We start from the raw sequence: 18,743 nt of genomic DNA, 5'->3' as shown, positions 1-18,743 counted from the left end.
TACAAGAATAAGCCGCTGACTTACCCATCTGATCGCGTAATTGGTGGAAATATTTTTTCCTAAATTAAAACTCAATTATTATGAGATCGCAACTTTATTTGTAAATCTTATTCAAGTGTAGATGCGTTTTTTTACAGCAATAGTTACATAGTAACAACTGAATCATTCTGGACTCTCATTGCGCATCAAACGAACCGAAGACAAACCGTACCAAATTTTGTATGGAAATGGAACTGAAGAGTGCAAAGTAGTTGTTGGTATTTTAGAATTTAGGAAAAATTGTCGATTTTCGTTCTAGCAAAGGATTTTTGTAAAGATGGCAAGAAACCCATCAAAACTCGCAATCAAAACTTCAGAATTATTCGTTCGAAGCCACTACCAAAATTGAAAAAATGCCAAGTGAAAATTAAATTGAATTTTCGCATCAGATTTTTTAAATTGTGCCAACTTTACAAAATCCCGCTTATGAGCCTATAGGCAGTTACTTTAAATTAGCAGTTTGGTGGGCAATGCGAAAACAGTTCAAACGTGTAAATAATATCTAAAAATTAATAATCCACTTCCTAATAAGTGCATGGAAATGATAGCTATAAACTATGCAAACACAAAAAGTTGAAGACTTCATTCCTTTCCAGTTTCTCTATAGAATAGTTATTGACGCCACTTATTGTATGTGTATGTGCATTGTTATAAAATAACTCATATGGTGACAAACAACATACAAAGCACATGGACGATAAAATCGAATAAACTCTTCAACTTGCTGTCCTTCAATATTAAAGATCCTGTATTTCAACAATGTACATTGTATTTTGATCATTCGCCTTTACAACTATTGAAACGGCATCTACTGCATGCAACACTTTCAGAATCGTAGTTTTAGTTCCTGATCTAAGCATTTCAGTAATTTGGCATACATAAAAAAAACAAATTAACAGATACGAAAGTTAAAGGCTAAGAAAAAGTTTGACAAATTTATATAGGGGGTTTCATTAGTAGGAAGTATTTGTTAATTTTGCCACGTCAGGGTAGGTCTCATAAAAGCACTACAAACATAAAAAATACATCCAAATTTTCTCTTCATTTCTGAATTCTGCGCTAAATTTGCAATCCTTTGAGGCTCTCTAGTCGACGATTTGTTCGTCTAGTTAACCGCCAATTTTTTCCGTTGCAACGGGTATTTTGGAAGCTAACTTCTCATAAACGGTAAGAGATGGTAACCCGCTTTTATCCTCGGCCTTTAGAGCAAGAAATGTGGTCCATTGTTTTCATTTCAAAGTTTCATTAGTTACTCAGATGCGTTTTATGCAAACGGTCAAAGTCTCTCATTTGACTAAAACTAAATTTTTAAGTGAAATCCGAAATTTTGTTACTGGAATTTGTTTGGCATTCTACTGCATTCGTTGATAATAACTATAACACGCCAAATGAAAAATAGTTTAGTCAATTTAAATGTTTCAAGTTTGATAATTTGTAGAAAATGGAACTGAGTAGCCTTTGAACTCTGAAGCCAGATCAAGTAAGCCCACTTCTTCCTCCATAAGCCAAATAAAAATTAAAGATTTTATTTGTTATGGTTTCTAACAAGATACGTTTATAAGCACTCATTACAACGGTCGACTTTGGGGTGTCAAATGATTTAAACTTTGTTCAAAAATAAAAAATTGTTGCGCGTGCCATTTAAACAAATATTAGCACAGACAATTGCAAAATTAAGAACACACGGGATTTTTATTTTCTGCCCATCTCATACCGTTTAAACACCATAAAACCGTTTCCCACTAATAAACACCCTGTATATAAATATATATGACCAGAAAAAACAGCTTGCAAACAATCAAACGACATCTAAATTTAAAGAATGTGAATCGAAATACTCAAAATGATCATCAGGAACGTCGACTTTAAAATCGTTTAACAAACATAAAAGAAACCTTTATTAAAACTAAAACATAAAATAATAATAAAAATGACAATTATATAACAAATAAATAGTTGTACTTTTGTCAGATCTTAACCAAATAATCAGTACGATATTAATTAATTTAAAACATAGTAAATGCATGATGCTTCTTTTATTGGGTGTTAAGACGCTTTTAACGGCGCAGTTAACACTCAATATACTTGTACACAACTTACAACTAGATGGGCTTTATCCTCTGGCAAGAGAAGGTTTTTAAAATTAATGAACAAATTTAACTATTTACAAATCATTACGAGCTACGAAGAAAAACTAAGCGCGAACGGTTTATTGCACATTTTAGGATAAAGCTCATAAGCCCGTTTCAAGTACTTCCGCAGTTTTCCTTCCAAAGCCACATAATTACTAACCTGCAATACAATATGACTTGTTCAAGTATCGTTCTTACGCGCAACAAGGCCTTCTAATTTTACAAAATAAACGTAAAAAGTAAAACAAAAACGTACATTTATTAACTACTTTTATATTGACTTTAATGGTATTTATAATACAACCAGTCCTCACATGGCATTGTTTATCCAAAAAATTAAAGCTACTTATTATAGATTTTTTCTTTATAAATTAGCTTTACTTTTAAAATCTTACATTTTCACAAACGAAAGGATCAAATTGAAATAAGAAACTCGATTTTCAATCTGAAATTAATTGAACACTAACCCAAGCACATCAGAAGATGGTTCTGATGCGACATTTTCTCAGAATCAATCGAATATAAATAAATAAATTGTCAAATAAAGCTCGGCATAAAAACATGCAAATTCTGAATTTTCATTTGATAACTGCTGGCTTTGAAGTGTACCGGAGGGTTTTTTTTTAATGAATAGAACAGCTTTTGTTAGTTGAAAGTTTTTGAGTATTAGTCTATGGGTTTTTAATTCATTATTACTCCCCAAAGAAACCAAAAACCGCTATTTATAGTTTGTTTTTTTTTAAGTCAATGTCTCCTGAGATCGCATTGTCTCAGTACGACTTTTACAAAAAAAAGTTATCCATTTTTATATGTACGAGAGCAAATAAATTTGTTTGCTTGCGATATTATTAAAGCAATAAAGTTTATGTATTTCCTTAATTTTTGCTATTTCATTATTGTTTATTAGCACGTTTCTGTAAAAAACCTTCTTTCCATTTAACTGCGAACATAATTTCTTGAAAACATTAAATTAGCAACAACAAAGAAAAACACTAAACAACAAAGAAAAGTGGCTTATGCAATCTACTTCATTTCCTGATGATCCTGGTTGAAGCGCGTCATTACACCGACATGTGTTTTATATAATAATTATTCCGCATTGAAAATTAAAGAGATATAAATCCTATAAAATTTCTTGGATTTATACCGGGGTGTCGCCAAGGCGTCGCATAATTAAGCCTGAAAGGCTAAACCACAGATTTTTTGAAAACGAACAGAAAAGTTGATGATAACCAAAATATACTGTTGTTTCGTCTAATTTTGGTTGATAATTGTTGCAGCAAAGTACTGTTTTGCAAAAAATTCAGCGGGAAATGCAGAATTAAAGTAAAAAAAATTGTTGCTCTTGCGCTCGTCTGGTTTGAATATTCATTTATATGGAAACTTTTTATATAAAAATTACACATTTGAAAACGATAACGTTGAAACTATGAAAACACATTTATTTGATTTTTTCGTATTGGTTTTCTCCCATTTAAACACCTCGGGTACACTTCAAAATATAGGAATTAAAAAAATTAAAGAAACGAAATCATTTTAAAGTACGTTATATAAATTTTACCCTAGCAGCTAATATTACAATATCGCAACAGCCTCTTGTGAATGTTGGTCGCAGTCTGTAGTTAGACCGCTCTAAAGCGTTTAGATTATTAATATCCAAAGAGCTAGAAAAATCACCCCAAAAATCCCATTATCGAATGCTGTGATCACTCGAGATGTGATCTAGCCCTTTGTGTCATCACAATACTATTGTATGGTGTTGTAAACGTACTCCAATTGAAAATAAGTAAATTTCTTCGAATTTAGCGCCTTTCATCATCGACAGTCTAATAAATCTGGACAGGCCTATGTGGATAAAGCCGAACATTCAAAATTTCAGTTACACCAACACGTAGAAATCGAGTTACTTCCAACTTTTCCGAGTAAATTGAGCTTCAATTTTATCCTGCTACAACATAAATACGTTCTATTTTACAAAAGTTTGTCGTGTATTGACTTAGACTATACCAATTTATCCTAAAAAGTCAACTTGGTTCTGTGTTAAATATTTAGAACATATTTTTCGTTTCCGTAAGTATATTGGATATCACACTGAATTGAAAATAAAGTTTCTGTTGCTCGCTTCTTTCAGTATGTTCTCATCAGGTTTGATTTTTGCACTCCACACAACACTGACTGTTTATATTTTATTATTTACTATCAAGGTCCAAAACTTTGTGTCTTAGCAATCACACTATAACGCATCAGACTCCAAACCCTTAATCGTTATCAATCAAGGCACAAAGTGTCGGCCCTAAATTTAGTATTAAAACAAATTATATGATTATTTTATTATAAACTGAGACGTTGAAACTCTAATCTACTTGCAGTGAGTTTATCCAGTCACTATCCAGCTTTCCACTATGAAAGCAAACAATTGCAATTTTGAATTGCATCCATAATTGTTTTTAGCGAGTTCAGAAATCAGTTGTTATTTATTGGAGACGCTGTTTGAGACAGACGGAGTGAAATATGTCGCAAAAACCTATTTTTACTTGTGGATATCGGTGTTTTTGGATTGTTTTCCGTTACATTTCGACAAAAATCCACTCTCTTAAAAATAAATTGAACGTTTAATAAAACTTAGCTGAAGAATATCAAGGCCTTCATAAATTAAGTTGCAGATTTTCGTGCAAGTCTCGATATGATTGCATCACTTTTTGCGAAAATGTGAGAAATAAGCAATTGATCACAATGTAAATCTCCAAGAGAAAGACCAGAAGAAACAAATAAAAACATTGCAACAACATTTTGTTGCATTCATTTTTTTTACCCTGTATATCACAATTTTCATAAAGCCTTCTCCTTAGAACCGATTTAATCTTCAACCTAAACATACAATTTTATTTAAAACGCGGAAAAACTGAATCGTATATACAAGGTGGCAATTCTTCGAATTAAAAAAAAACAGATTTTCTACTTCAAAATTATTGTGACTAAATAATTTGATGAAGAGCACTAAGGAATGTTGCAAATGACAAAATCTGCCCCATTTTTAAGAAGACACTCTGTACATGTTGTGACCAAAATCTGCAATGCTTCTGCAATCTGCTTTCATTCATCGGCAATAATTTGTGATGACAGATCGGGCGGACTTTAAACTTCCAATATGTCAAGAAGGAATGCTTGTAGAAACTTCGACCAAGAGACCGTTTTTTTATAAAACATGTGTACTAACACAACTCTGGTCACAAATATTTGTTATACTAGACCATAAAGGACATTTTATTAGGATTCGTATATCTCTGAAGCGTCCTCTTCGATGTGCATAGAAAATGTGTGAAAACGGATTATAATTTATCGCCCTCTAGAAACCCCCGATACAAACAAAATAATGATTTTTTTCGAATTTTTAATGTAAATTTTGACGCCCTGCATTTCGAAAACAGTCCATTTTCGTTGTCCAATGTCCAATCATCCATGTTTCCACCCCAGGAATCGGCAGTAGGATTTTGCGCAGACACGCAAAATTCGCCAAACGTTTAGAAACTTTATTAGTTTAGCCTTTTATTATTTAATTTAGTCTCTAAAATGATGTCCTAAAATATCTGGGCGTTACTTGCGGATCCGTTACGTTACTTGGGGATCCGTTACGTTACTTACGGACGCGATCCGCTGCTTGCGTTACTTGCGGATCAATTATATCAACTTTTTTCCAAAATATTTTTTTTAAGGAAACCTTGCGGTTGACTGTTACTTTATTGGAATTCTGCTCTATTTCCAAGCTTTTAAGCAAATTGCTCTCTTCCACTCACCTTTACGTGTTTTTTGGACACTAAATTAAACTCGCTCCCTTCTATAGCAGATGGTTTCTTTTGCAATTAATCCATGAATCTCCTAATGTTTTGAAACATTCTGGTGCATTCAAAGTGAATTGAGGCGATAGTGACTTTCAAACTGCACCCGGTATTATTGCGTGTGTTTGTATTTATTCTAATATTAGTGAGTGAAAAAGTGAAGAAGCCGCAACTAAACAGCTTCAGGGCCAGCACTGTTTCACATTTCTACTGTAATCTGAATTATTGTATCTACTTGTCCAACTGTGGCAGAACCTAAAATAATCACCAGCCTCCTCAAAACGAGGAAGTTGAATTTGCAGTCTGTGCCTCAGAAGATCCTCAAGTGGGTAGAACACAACCGAAAATGTGTCAACAGGCGCTTTCAAGCTCATAGCTTTTCCGCCTGTTCGCCTGCCTCTTCCTAAATTCGTTGAACTCCTCCTTCATCGCTTGCACTCGAGCATCGATATTATCATAGCGGCATCTGAGAGGAAAGCTCTTGCGTTGTGGTTGGCCTGGACCGGCGTCCACTACATCCACGTCTCGAGAACCGGTCGGAGTCGAAGGTGTGGGAGTGGGAGTGCTGGGATCAAACTCATAATGTCCATCCACACTGCCCACATCCACAGCTTTGTGCAAATGATCGGAGGCGGAAGGACTGCTGGAAGCCAACTCTAGCCAGTGCCTCATTAAAGGAGGAGGCGGTGGAAGCTGCGGAGGTGGCGGAGGCGGTCGGTACGGAGGCAGCCGCCAGTCCATAAAGCTGCTGCCGCTATGCGAGCTTTGATTCTGTTGGGAGGAAGCATTCTTGCTTCCAAATCCACTGGAGCTGGATCGGCTTTCCGGCGATCGGTCCAAATGGTCCAGTTCAGGAGCACTCCGAGCTAGACGCGCATGTCGCGGAGTTAACAGTCTGCTAGTCCGCGGCCGCATTGTGATAGGCCTTGGACTATCTAGTAAAGGCTGCACCGGCACAAAGCCTTGATGCTCTTCATGGATAGCGCGCAGCGGCGGCAATTCTTGCGAGTACCGCTCATGCACCGATCTAAGTTGCATGAACCCAGGTGGAGTTGGAAACGACCGTTCACCGGAACTCGGATACCTAACCGAACTCAAGTCACTAAAGTACATGGGAGTCCAAGGGGATAGCAACAGTCCACTGGAGTTTGCCGGGGAGCTGCTCTGGATTCTCGGCGTTTGCGGACTGTAGAAGGTGGGCACCAATTGCAAGGTGGGATGAACTCGACGTGGGGTTTCGATGATGTAAGCCATGTGAGCGGCCGACTGGCCAGAGGCATCAGAACGGAGGCTCAACTGGCTGGGGTAACCCACTAAAGGTCGCCGCCACGAGGCCCGATTCAGAACTCCTCTTCGGCTGGGCAGAAAGCCGCCATCATCGCTACTTGAAGCGTTGGAAGGAGTTCCGGGCGGCCGAAAATCGTGGGGGTTTACTAGCACAAACCTACCATCAGCCGCTCTGGAGATTCGGCCGAGTGACTTGCTGGGCGAGCCAGGATGGATGTAGTCCGGGTGCCAGGTTAGGCTGGAAATGCTGCCGGATCTGCAGCGGTCCCGCGGCCAAATCCAGTTCACGATGAAGGCTACGATGCTTAAACCTGGTATTCTGCCTTTTCTAAGTCTAGATTTCCAGAAACGACAGTGTTAGTGTTCGATTGGTAAGTCATGGCACAGGGCTTGTTGGGGGAGTGATTGGGCAACACGAGTGGTTGGGGAAAAGCGCATTTCCAGAATTTTTTTATGACGAAACAAAACATTTTCATGCACACATCAACAGACGTATTTGCATGCAGTTAACGCTAGAAATTCTGGTACAGGATGACCCGTTTAGGAGCGTTCTGAACTGCGATTCCAGAATAAAACAGTGTAAGTGTAAGGTTGCTCATAGTGAACTGGTGCCCAAATTGAGCCTCTTTGATTTTTCCAATTTGTCATATACAATGACATTTTTAAAACTTGCAGAGACTCTATCTCAGGATAGAAACATTGTTGGAAACTTCTTCTGTAATCAGTAGGGGGACCCACATTAATGTCTCAACTCAATGTGCCACAAATTCTACGTGTTTTTTGTAGCAGAAGTCAAATTTGTAATAAAAAATTTGGAATGGCTTTCAAGGCTGTGAATAAATCGAGAACATTCCGCATGAGAAGAAGCAACCACACTTTCATATAGGAGCTTTAAGTTACACCACATTATTTATTGTTATCAGTTTATGCTCAACTTCAACAACGTTCGTTATTCTTAACATTGAAACACATGTTTAAATCAGTTTTTTGACTTTCAAACCGTACGTTTGGGAAACCCGGTAAGAACGTTTCTACAGAGCAATCCTCAACTGTTGTGACAAAATTCACTGGCAAGAGTCATGACAAAAATATTGCGTTTTATGCCAATTTGCCTGGAAATTTGGATTTGCCGATCTGAAAAACTCCCAAACACAAATGTTTATGGCATCCTGTATCTCGTAAACTATTAACTTTCAGAACAGAAATTGTAGTCAGTGAATTTTGCCACATTAGTTCAGGACCACCCTATACAGGCAATCATCTTCGGATGTTTTTCAAAACTTCTGGATCTGGATAGGAATTCTCTTCCTCACTCAAACTGTCGACTTTTAACAGATCATGAAAATACGTAATTAATCTTACTTAAAAAGCGCAATTAATGTGATCATCGCATGCACCAGAAACAAAACTGTTAATTTCTTGCTGCTAAAGGGGCCACCCTGTAGATATTAAGCTACAATGACACACTTAAGTGGTAAAGCTGTGAAAAAACATCGCAGTAACAATGAACAAAAAACAAGATTTGCCTCGATTTACAGTGGATCATCCCTTTGTCATGTTAAAGGATTTTGAACATACGGTTCGAGTGAATGTTCACGTAGAATGATCGTTTCTCTACCAGTTAGTGCGAGATTTTTCGGGATCAGGCTACCAAGGGTTTAAGGAGGAACAACCTAACAATATCTGAAGAGATTGAGTTGCAAATGGAAAGAATGTTTTAATTTTTGTTGCCAAATGCGTTCTTGGTATAATTTGAGTAAAAGTACTGTTATTTGTACACATACAAGGTGTTTAGAAGAGACGCCGTAATATTTAAGATGGTGATTTTCTGAGGTCATTGCATAAAAAAAGTTTCTATAAACAGGTCGGGAAATGCTTAATTTCCAAGATGCACCCTCTATGGGGTACATGATTTTTAAATTATGGAAATTATGGTTTTCAAAAACCCATTTAAAAATCTTTGACTTTTTCTTAATTGACCAGGCTGCGAATTGTGCCTCTTGAATTTTCAACTTATCCGTTTTGGTGTGTTTGTGAGAGAAAAAATGCAAGCCATTTTTGGTATGCTATCATGTTGTATGTATTATACAAAAAAATATTTAGCAGTTTGAGCTATCATTTTTCTCTTCACTACATTTACCAGTCTTTTCATTTTTTATTTAGAATCCATGTTAAAAGCAACGAAAATTTAAGGGAGATAAAAGTTGTATATTTAGTTGCTTTACTATATTTTCTCAAAAAAAGTTTGGGAATTAATTTGGTTTTCCAACCACAGTTTATAATAGGCCTGGGTAACACTGTGTTGAGTTGCGCTTTTCAGTTGATGCCGCTCTGTGAGTTGGCGAGTTATAATTCATCGCGCATCACTGCGCGGGTGGCGAAATAATCCTAGAAATCAGCACTTTTAAAGGACATTTTTAATTAATTGAAAGTTTGATGGTTTCTATCATCGCTCGGAAATTGAGCAACAATTTTATTTTTAAGTGGTTTCTTCGTGGTTTTTTTTGTTTGGTCAATATTTTTAGAAAAACAAAATTAATTGGGTTATTAATTTTAAATTTGGCGTTGTGTCCACACAAATATAAACGCCTCTCAATTTAAAATTAATTTAGTGAAAATTCGGCGCTCGGAGCGTTTTTGTTTAGTTGTTATTGTCTTACGTTAAGTTGGAACGTGAAATTTGCCGTGCGAACAGGCACTTCTTACAAAAATACGAGCAATAAACAAACTGAAACCGAACTGCCAAGTAAAGCATGAATCATCGAAAGGACGAATAACTAAATGACTAAATAGTCATGTTTATTCTATAGTCGGAGTCTTTGTCTCTTGAAAAGGTCTATGAAATGAATATTTATCTGTTTACTACCGACAGTGGCCGAATTCGGTCGATAATCCTTTGTGTCGTGTAAATTGCGTTCTTAGATGGAAACATTGTGGCCCTTATGACAAGTGCGGTAGTTTCTGTGCAGTGAACTTTTGGAGGATTGATAGGTAGAAAATGGAGGATAGGGCGCCGCTTGCAGAAAGCTGATAAGAATGATCTCTAATCTACAAATCTTTTAGCTTGAACTGAGTTTAGCTTTCCGATAAACAACTGAAGTTTTTTGGATTCTTTATATTTCCTTCTCTTTGCTTTGCTGATTTCAAATAAGTTTAGCTTTGGAGAGATTTCCTGCTGTACTAAACACATTTTCCTCTTTCTTTCCAGGTGATACTACGCAGCTTTCGGTAAGCTTAGCATTATCTCGTCTGGTTGTCATGTACATGTAGAACTTTTAGTCCCATATTCATCAACGGACTCATAAGATGGATTTGGTATCAATTGGTTCTTTCGTAGTTAATTTTTGAACCATAAGAATATTTTGGGCGGCTTTGTATTTTTATATTATGCTCAACTGAAGGTTTTCGCTAAAGAACCGCTTCAGGTATGGAAATTTGGGTTCCAGTATTCAAAACAACCAGTATTAGCTTACTGATTGTGCGGATTTGGTTCCCATTAAACCATTGATTCCTTCACAAGAAATTTTTAAACTTTGGGAATATTTTGAGCGGCTTTGTTTTTTTTAAATTACGAAATCGACTGAAACATGACGCCACCTTTTTTACAGTTGCTCAAGAACCATTTGAGCCACAGAGTTTCTTTTTATATCATTGGGTAGAGAATTGGTAACTCGATTTAGTTATCTTATAAACTTGGTAGATTTGTCGCAAAAAGTCACAGGAAATTTCAATATCAGACATTTAGGTGCGCTTTTACGCCAACATTTCATTTAATTAAAAACCGTCTTCTACTTAGTGCCACTCTTTCAAGTTTCCACTGGCTTCGGTTGGTTAGAATTTTTATTGAAAAGTATGTTGCGTAAAAGCGTTCATTTTCAAATCAACATTTACGAAGCGCGCAAAATTCACGATTTCATGCGATTTGATTGAACTTTTGAACGAATTTTGACGACATTTAGAGCGCATTTTTCTTTATTACACGTACAACTCTGAACTTGTTTTTTGTTTTTGAGAAATTTATTTTCGAAACACGTTATGCAAAATGTGTGGGACCAACAGTTTTTCAAATACAAAAAAAAACCATGACTGAAGTTCGAAATTCTGACGGCATTTATAGCGCACTCTTGTTTGCTGAACGCACAACTCTGAACTTGAGGAGTATTTTTCGTTTCTGAGATTTTCGTTATAACTCATCGCGTCTTACTGTGCCACACTTTTAATTGTGCTTATCAATCAACCCAGGGGCGGATTAAACAAAATACCACAATTTTTAGGAGCAACATTTTATCAAATGGATGATTGTAACGCAACTGCACCGGTGAGTCATTGCGCCGGTGCGTTGGAGTGGCGCAACAAGCCATTTCGGCAACACTGTGCCAACTCCTGTGTTACCCATGCCTAGTTTACAAGCCATGACCTAAAAAATTGCTTAAAAAATGTTGGCGCTTTCAAACACCCTGTATAAACAAGTACAAATTTTGACCTAAAAATTAAAATCTATCAAAATAAAAAGTCAAACTTTTCCTTGAAGGTTGATTTCCTTAAATAAGTAGTTCGTTATTTGGTAATTTTTCGATAAAATACATTTTTTTGCTTTAAAAATCGCCGATTCCTGTTTCAACGGCCTTAGTTTTGAAGCAGGAACCGGTTTTATTAGCAAAACGCTTTTACTTTTGAATTGTGTACACGATAGTTTTAAAACATATTCTGTATAATTTTAATGACATCGATAGAGGTAAAAGAAATCACTAAAATTTTTCCAGTCGAGTTTCTACATAAATCAACCCGAAATTTTGAATATAATAAGCCAGGAACTGAAATATCAGCAATACTTTTATACTTCACTTTACCCGTTTACTTTCCTCACTCACTAGTCCTTGAGTATAAGGAAATTAAAAAAAAAATTGTCTGGGCTTTACTTACATTCCTGTGCAATTATTTAAGACAAACAAAATAGACTAAAAAAAGTGAGGAGACAGGAATGGACTCAGCGGATAGTTGAAGGGTTGACGTGATGAAATTACCATAAGAAAACGAGTGCCAGCAACAGCATCATCAATAAAAAACGAGTGCAAGAATCAAATAGAAATAGAGCTAATACATGTGCTTGAGTGTTGAGTGCTCTCAGTGGCGGCTGGGTTGCAATCCTTCACCTGATTTCCTCCTGGGCGGTCCAGACGGGCGGCGGCAAGAATCACACGAGACCGATCAGAAACTGATGATGGTTGATGCAACATAACACGCGTTTAGTTAAGTTTATAGTGCGACAAATAGTGAAATGGAGAAGTGTCTGAGAAGAGTGAAATATTGGAGTTGAAAAAACTTGCATCTTCTCGGCCTTTACCGAGGCTCCAACAGACATAATTAGGCTCTGGAACGATTCTCCCGACGATATCGGAAAATCATTCAATATTAATAAACCATGCCATCAGCGGCTTTAATCGATAAACCGGTGAATTATTTACCAGGCCAGCCCCCATTAAATGGGGTGACTGTGCTGGAACCTCCGTTTGCCCTCGTGATTATTGATTGAATTTAGTGAAAATACAACATAACTCAACGCGTATTACAGGTAAATGACAATAATGAACTAGATGCACAGAACACATAAAGTACAGACTCTAAGGTCTGATCTATACATTCCAGGAACAAATGAAGCACACCAAAGTCACAGAATATATGTTGCGTTCAGTTCAATTTTAAGAATAAGAATGTTTAAAGATTTTTGCATTTTATTGTCAATCAATCTTAACAACGGAAAATCAAAATTTTGACAAACTATGAGAAGATTTAATAGTTTTACATCATTTCTAGTCCCCAGAATTACATTTTTTTTGTTACTAATTATATTCTCATCCATGACACGGTTATTGCCAGCTAGTTAAATGTGATGCGAAAAAGGCCCAAAACCCAAATAATAATAGTTTCGTTAACTAAGAGATCAACTGAACAACAATATTTTGTGACTCTACGTATCTCTAAAGAACCTCGCCATAAGTTGCGATAACACATGGAAATTCAGTTATAAATCAAAGCAATACAAACTAAGTGAATCAATTGAACAAATAATGGAGACGGAGAGTTAAAAAAGGATTTCAATGTTAGTGCTGAAAGATACAGGAAAAAACCAACCAGTGAGAGTTCGATATTTTGTAAACACATACGAAAAAAAAATTACCAATAATAAATATCAAAGCAAATCAATTGTTGTGTAGTATTTAGTGAACTTAATGGAGATTTTAGCGTTATCGCAGGCACTAACGAGATCTATAAAAGTGCAGCTTACGGTTCGTGTCAACGCTTGTCCCGGGAATTATAAACACGCTCTCGTAATCACGGTAAGACTCGGACTCAACCGTCCTACAAGTAAAAACTAGTTATAACGTTCGAAAAGAAAAACCTGGTTACGGTATACCACATTTCAAACATTTTTGGAAATGGTGCACAAGAAACAGTAGATTCACATTCAACAGCGAACATTGAAGAACGTTAGCGAACAATACGTGCAGCTGCCCCGAATGCTTCGGAACAGTTTCAACTTTTCGAGTTCGAAATTTACGCAAATTTATGTGAATTTTGTGCTTCAATTGATGTAGCGTATAGAAGGTAAAATTTGACACCAAAGGAAATAGTCTGGATTAATTTACATGAACGAAAATAATAAAATAATTAACCAGAAACTTTATCGCATTTTTTTATGTAAGAATATTAGTTGAATGTGGCATTTTGAGGCATACAGGTGTGGAAACATATGTATTTATTTTTTTTTAATTTTCATTTTTTTATGGGTTAATCTATTAGGGTTTTTCTCCCGCTGTTCGAAACAAAAATGTTAAAATGATGGAGCTAAGTTCCACATGGTTGAGACTGTTTAAGCAGGTAACCAAGTAAGATAAGCTTCGTTTATTTGGATATTTTGCCGCAAAATTTATAGGTACTATTGGAAATACCACATAAATGTTATCATTCCTATTTGTCAGCAAAAAGGAGAAAAGCCATAATCTATGTTTATATTCAGAGAATTCGACTCGTAATTTTGAGTCGCTGATCTAAGCATAAATGGTTAAGCTCAACCGAATTACACCGATGAATTTTAGTCTAATAAGAGAGCCTTAAAGAACTCGTTGTATCAACAACATAATAAAATACGTTCTGCTTGTGTTGAGATAAATGCATAGTTATTTTATTTCAATGCCCTTTTCCCTATTAATAATCTAATAGGTACTTTCAACATATTTACCTTCACGTTCTTGTTTATTTTGAGCCCTAAATTGTGAGGCCAAATACTCAAATTAAACGATTTGTAAGCTTTAAGAAATTGATATAAACCTACTTCAAAAATTCAAAATTTATGGTTTACGACAAACTGCTAAAACTATACTAAAATCTATTAATAGCTGTCGAGACATTGGAGGATTGAACTAAAAAATGTCCACATCGCTTTTGAATAATCTGCAAACCTTAAAATTTTAAATGGACAAAAATTTGATTCGAAATAAATGGACAGTAAGGTGTATCTTTTTTCACTAGTTTGGTAAGGAACTTAACCAAAATTAAGACGTTTAATTAAATTTTAAATTTTAATCTAAGCGGATTTTTTTTACCTATTTCCTAGCCAAAACTGTTCAGTTATTGAATGTGCGTTTACTGAGACTTGCTGAAATAAATCATAGAGGAAACGGTTCAGTTTCGTTCAGTTAAACCTGAAAGAACTAATCCAAACGCAATTCACATTGAATGTATGCATCGACTCAAATGCTACGCGTTTCATTATGCAATTAAGTGTTTGAAATATGGTATACGGATGTACCTTATTATGTGATTAAGTGAATTTGGGCTACGTACATTTTTTAGCTCATTGCCTACTGACTAAACCCACCCAATACCTGGAGTACTGCCTAGCAAGTGCTAAAAAGCTTAAAATTTTCAACTTTTTCCCTCGAGAAGTTAGATGAAATTTGAAACACAAGTGGCCCTATTTTTAGGGCAAAATTGGCTTGAATGGAAAAATAATTGAAAATTCTGCCACCTTTAACTGATAGTTTAGGACAGCAGATTTGAAAAATCATGTTAGTCTACGAGGATGGTTATTCTGATGATGGGCAGAAATTAAGGAAACTTACTTTTTCAAAGGCACTTGACTTTCGGTGGCTCCACTCCCGTTCCTAGCATCGGAAATCCTACACGCTACCATGTTGTATGCTGCAAAAATGTACATTATTAGCCGATGGGACCTCACAACGTCCGCGCAAGAAAAAGGACTTTTTCCTTGTTCTTGGTTGGTCACTGCATTTTCCGCGTGAAAGATTTAATAAAAGTGTTGGTTGGAAGTGGAAAACATGTGCAAGTGTTACGGGCACCTACAAACTTTCTGGTGTTAACAGGAAGTTTCCCTCAGTAGAGTGAATTTTGAAAATTCTCCTGCTACACCAAAACGAAGCTTGTATGTTTCCCCCAAAAGCCGTCTAGAAATCATTTGAATTCGATCCACTATTGCAGACAAGAACAGTAAATGAAGCACCGTCGGCGCGTCGAATCGATGCAACTTGTTCACGCGTTGCTGCATCTCTTCGGCGCGCTGTTTTACTAGTTTAGCTCCAAACGATAGCTGTGTAAACCTACAAATCAATCAGTGATGGTGTACCAATCGATATGGTACAATATGAAATGAGGTCGTATATGCAAAGTGTTTGTGCAAGTTTGAACAATGACTGATTGGCAAAGCTTTGTTCGAATCAGGACGAGCAACAGTCGCCGAATCGGAACGAGCGGACACTCTGAAAGCCAAAATATGGTAGTTGAAATGAACTTTTCAGGAAATGATTTAACAAGCTATAAATAGCAATCGATAAGCTTTACCTATAGAATACATACATTTTAGAGAGCGCTTACGGTTTGAAACAAGAAAACAACGTGTTAGTTGTAATATCTGTGGAAAATGGGGCTTAATCTAATGTTATGTTGGGGCTGCGGCACTAAGTAACGTCGATGTCGAATTTTGCAGACATTTATAAATGTACACTTTAACACGGAAAAGTTATAATAATAAGAATCCTTAAGGGCATCGAAGTTGAAGCAGAGAACATAAACATTTATTAAAATATCCGCAACCACGTGAGTTATTTTAATGCAATTTTACATACGACAATATTTTTGGGGAAAAAATGGTCCCCAGTGTTTCATCAAAAAACCAATGTATCCATTGCATTGCTTGTTTAATGCCAACCAAGAAAGCTCTCTTGAGTTTCCTTTATACAAAGCATCATTTTCGATTAAAAAATATAAAGCGCACTAATAAAAGATCGGCCAAAGAATGTAGTACTCTTTTGGTCATTTGCGGGACACCCTATATAATAACAATATTCCAGGACCTGCAATGTGCTCGGAAATATTCCTTTTTCAACGCCATTTAAACTTTTAAATTTGATTGGAAAACAACGGAGATAAAAGCCAATCACTTAATTTAACATCACCTGGAAATCCGATAAAGAACTACTTGAAATGCTCAATTGAAGGGCAGTGCGACCATTTAAATCGGCCAGAGAATAGTGACGCTATTATTCACAATGATGCAAAATTTATCATGAAATTTGTGATTCTAAATGCCTGTTTCAGCTCAAGCGACAATATTAACATTTTCGGTTTATTGATCAATTTTTCCTAATATAAGTTAATAAAAGACTTTAAAATTGAAGACTGCAAAAAATGGAAGTTACTTTTGACCCCTCACTAAATTTTCACGAATGTTTCTTTCATACCTTCGTCCAATTTCACTTATTCAGTTTCACAGTTGCGTTAAAAGGAGAACTAAGAGAACCAAACGCGATATTCACTTACCTTTTTCTTGTTTCCGCCTTTTTCTCTTATTGCATATTTTAACGGCACACACGGACAGAATAATTGCCACTACAAAGAACAGAAATCCTCCTACCACTCCAGCCGTGATAGCCTAGAAATATGTTTGGCAAGCATCAGATAAAACAACAATAACCTTTACAAAAGGGGTGTTTGACTGGAATGTTTGCGTTCAAATTGTGTATTTACCTTATGCTTAACACGTGCAGGCACTGAAAATTTAACTTCCTCACTAGCTTCGTAGTTATCGCCAGCATGAGCGAATATGCGAAAATAGTAAGTCCTTCCGCCTACCAAGTTTTTCACTGAAACAAAAACATACCGAATAGTTTCGGACGAAAGCTCTAATTTTAAGAAACTGGAAATAGTCCTTCATTACCCCAGTTTAAAAATCATCAACAGTTAATTTTGCCCACAAAAGTAAATTTCATACCTAAATAATGAGTGTCTTCAGGCCTAATCTGGGCCTTGTTTAGCGTTTTCCAAGGCCCATCTGTTCTGTATTTAATTTCGTAATGATGAATATCGAATGATCGCTCAAGAGGTGGCATCCAGGTGATGAGGAAACCGTGGTCCACTTCGGTTACCGTCAAATTCCTCGGAGAACCAGCTGTGGGGCCTGTTATATATCATCATATTTATTAAAAAACTCGAGTTTTTAACCCATTTGAGAATTCTTAGACGCTAAAAGTTCGCGTTGTTTGTTCAAAATCCATCAATCTTGAACGTTAATTAATACACAAACTGACAAAGCACCTTTGCGTAGTTGAAGCACTCAAGACTTTATCGACAATTCAATGTCTGCAGAGTCCTTTGTTTTCGATTCATAGAGTAAAAGTTTGCAGCATTGTCGCTTGAACAGTTCACATAACTTATATTATCGTGTTGGGAATTGTTAGCGAAAGCCTTACCCGGATTTCCGTTATTCGCAACAGCCGGCTGGATCGGAGCTGGAGTATTCTGGACTGGCAGGGTGACGTCTTCTCGTGTAAGCAAGACCAAATCTCAAGTTAAATTATATTGACGCGACATCAAATTCCTCCCTGCTTGAAAACAGAGGCCACATTTAATCCACTAGTCTTACCTAAAGTTCTTATCGTGAAAATCTTGCTCATCATGCCCTCCCCCAGGGAGTTTTTCCCAACAACTTGGAACTCGTAGGTGCTTCCAGGTGCCAATCTATTGATCGTCACCTGCGTACTTCCAGAGGGTGTTACAGGAATTGTTGACCAATCAGTCACGCCAGACTCTCGGTACCATATTGTGTAGTCTTGCTTGTAGTCCGGACCTCCACTATATCCTACAATTAATTCATTGTCCTTGTCAAACAGTCACTAGGGCTCGGAATTAAAGGTGTGATAAACGGTTATTTTTCTGTAACGGGTTACAACGTTCCAGTTTTATCTTGGTAATAGGTTTCAAAGAGTTCCAAAACAAACCTGTTACTTTTTAAATTTTTCATTGAAAATGCAGAATGATGATTATAGTAGAAATAGTGATGATATACAGGGTTGCTCATTAGTGCGTCAAAGTGCGATATCTCAGTAAATATGAAGTTTACAAGAAAATTCGTCCAACGAAAGTTTTTCACGTT

General features: G+C 36.4%; 1 protein-coding gene across 12 annotated transcripts in view; it reads right to left on the bottom strand.

The window, feature by feature from the left end:
* Positions 1-78: 78 nt before the first annotated feature.
* The window catches only part of LOC109546943 (protein turtle), a 129,394-nt gene continuing 110,729 nt past the window's right edge, over positions 79-18,743 (bottom strand). For 5 of the 12 annotated variants that reach the window (XM_048661022.1, XM_048661027.1, XM_048661024.1 and 2 more), the window contains 7 exons: positions 18,234-18,449; positions 18,061-18,153; positions 17,583-17,768; positions 17,339-17,454; positions 17,132-17,243; positions 15,418-15,496; positions 79-7,628 (listed from right to left, as the gene is read on the bottom strand). In XM_048661022.1, coding sequence (XP_048516979.1) covers positions 6,359-7,628; positions 15,418-15,496; positions 17,132-17,243; positions 17,339-17,454; positions 17,583-17,768; positions 18,061-18,153; positions 18,234-18,449 — 2,072 coding nt within the window. In that variant the 3' untranslated portion in view covers positions 79-6,358. Of the gene's footprint in view, positions 7,629-12,395; positions 12,510-13,580; positions 13,655-15,417; positions 15,497-17,131; positions 17,244-17,338; positions 17,455-17,582; positions 17,769-18,060; positions 18,154-18,233; positions 18,450-18,743 lie in introns of all 12 variants that reach the window. The other 7 variants (XM_048661030.1, XM_048661029.1, XM_048661031.1 and 4 more) reach the window with 7 other exon arrangements.

This window comes from Dendroctonus ponderosae, unplaced genomic scaffold (genome assembly GCF_020466585.1).
Source record: "Dendroctonus ponderosae isolate FM_Combo_2020 unplaced genomic scaffold, Dpon_F_20191213v2 Dpon_F_20191213_1, whole genome shotgun sequence".
NCBI classification, from domain to species: Eukaryota; Metazoa; Arthropoda; class Insecta; order Coleoptera; family Curculionidae; genus Dendroctonus; species Dendroctonus ponderosae.
Note: the sequence above shows the minus strand (reverse complement) of the source record. Positions and strands in the feature narration are given on the sequence as shown.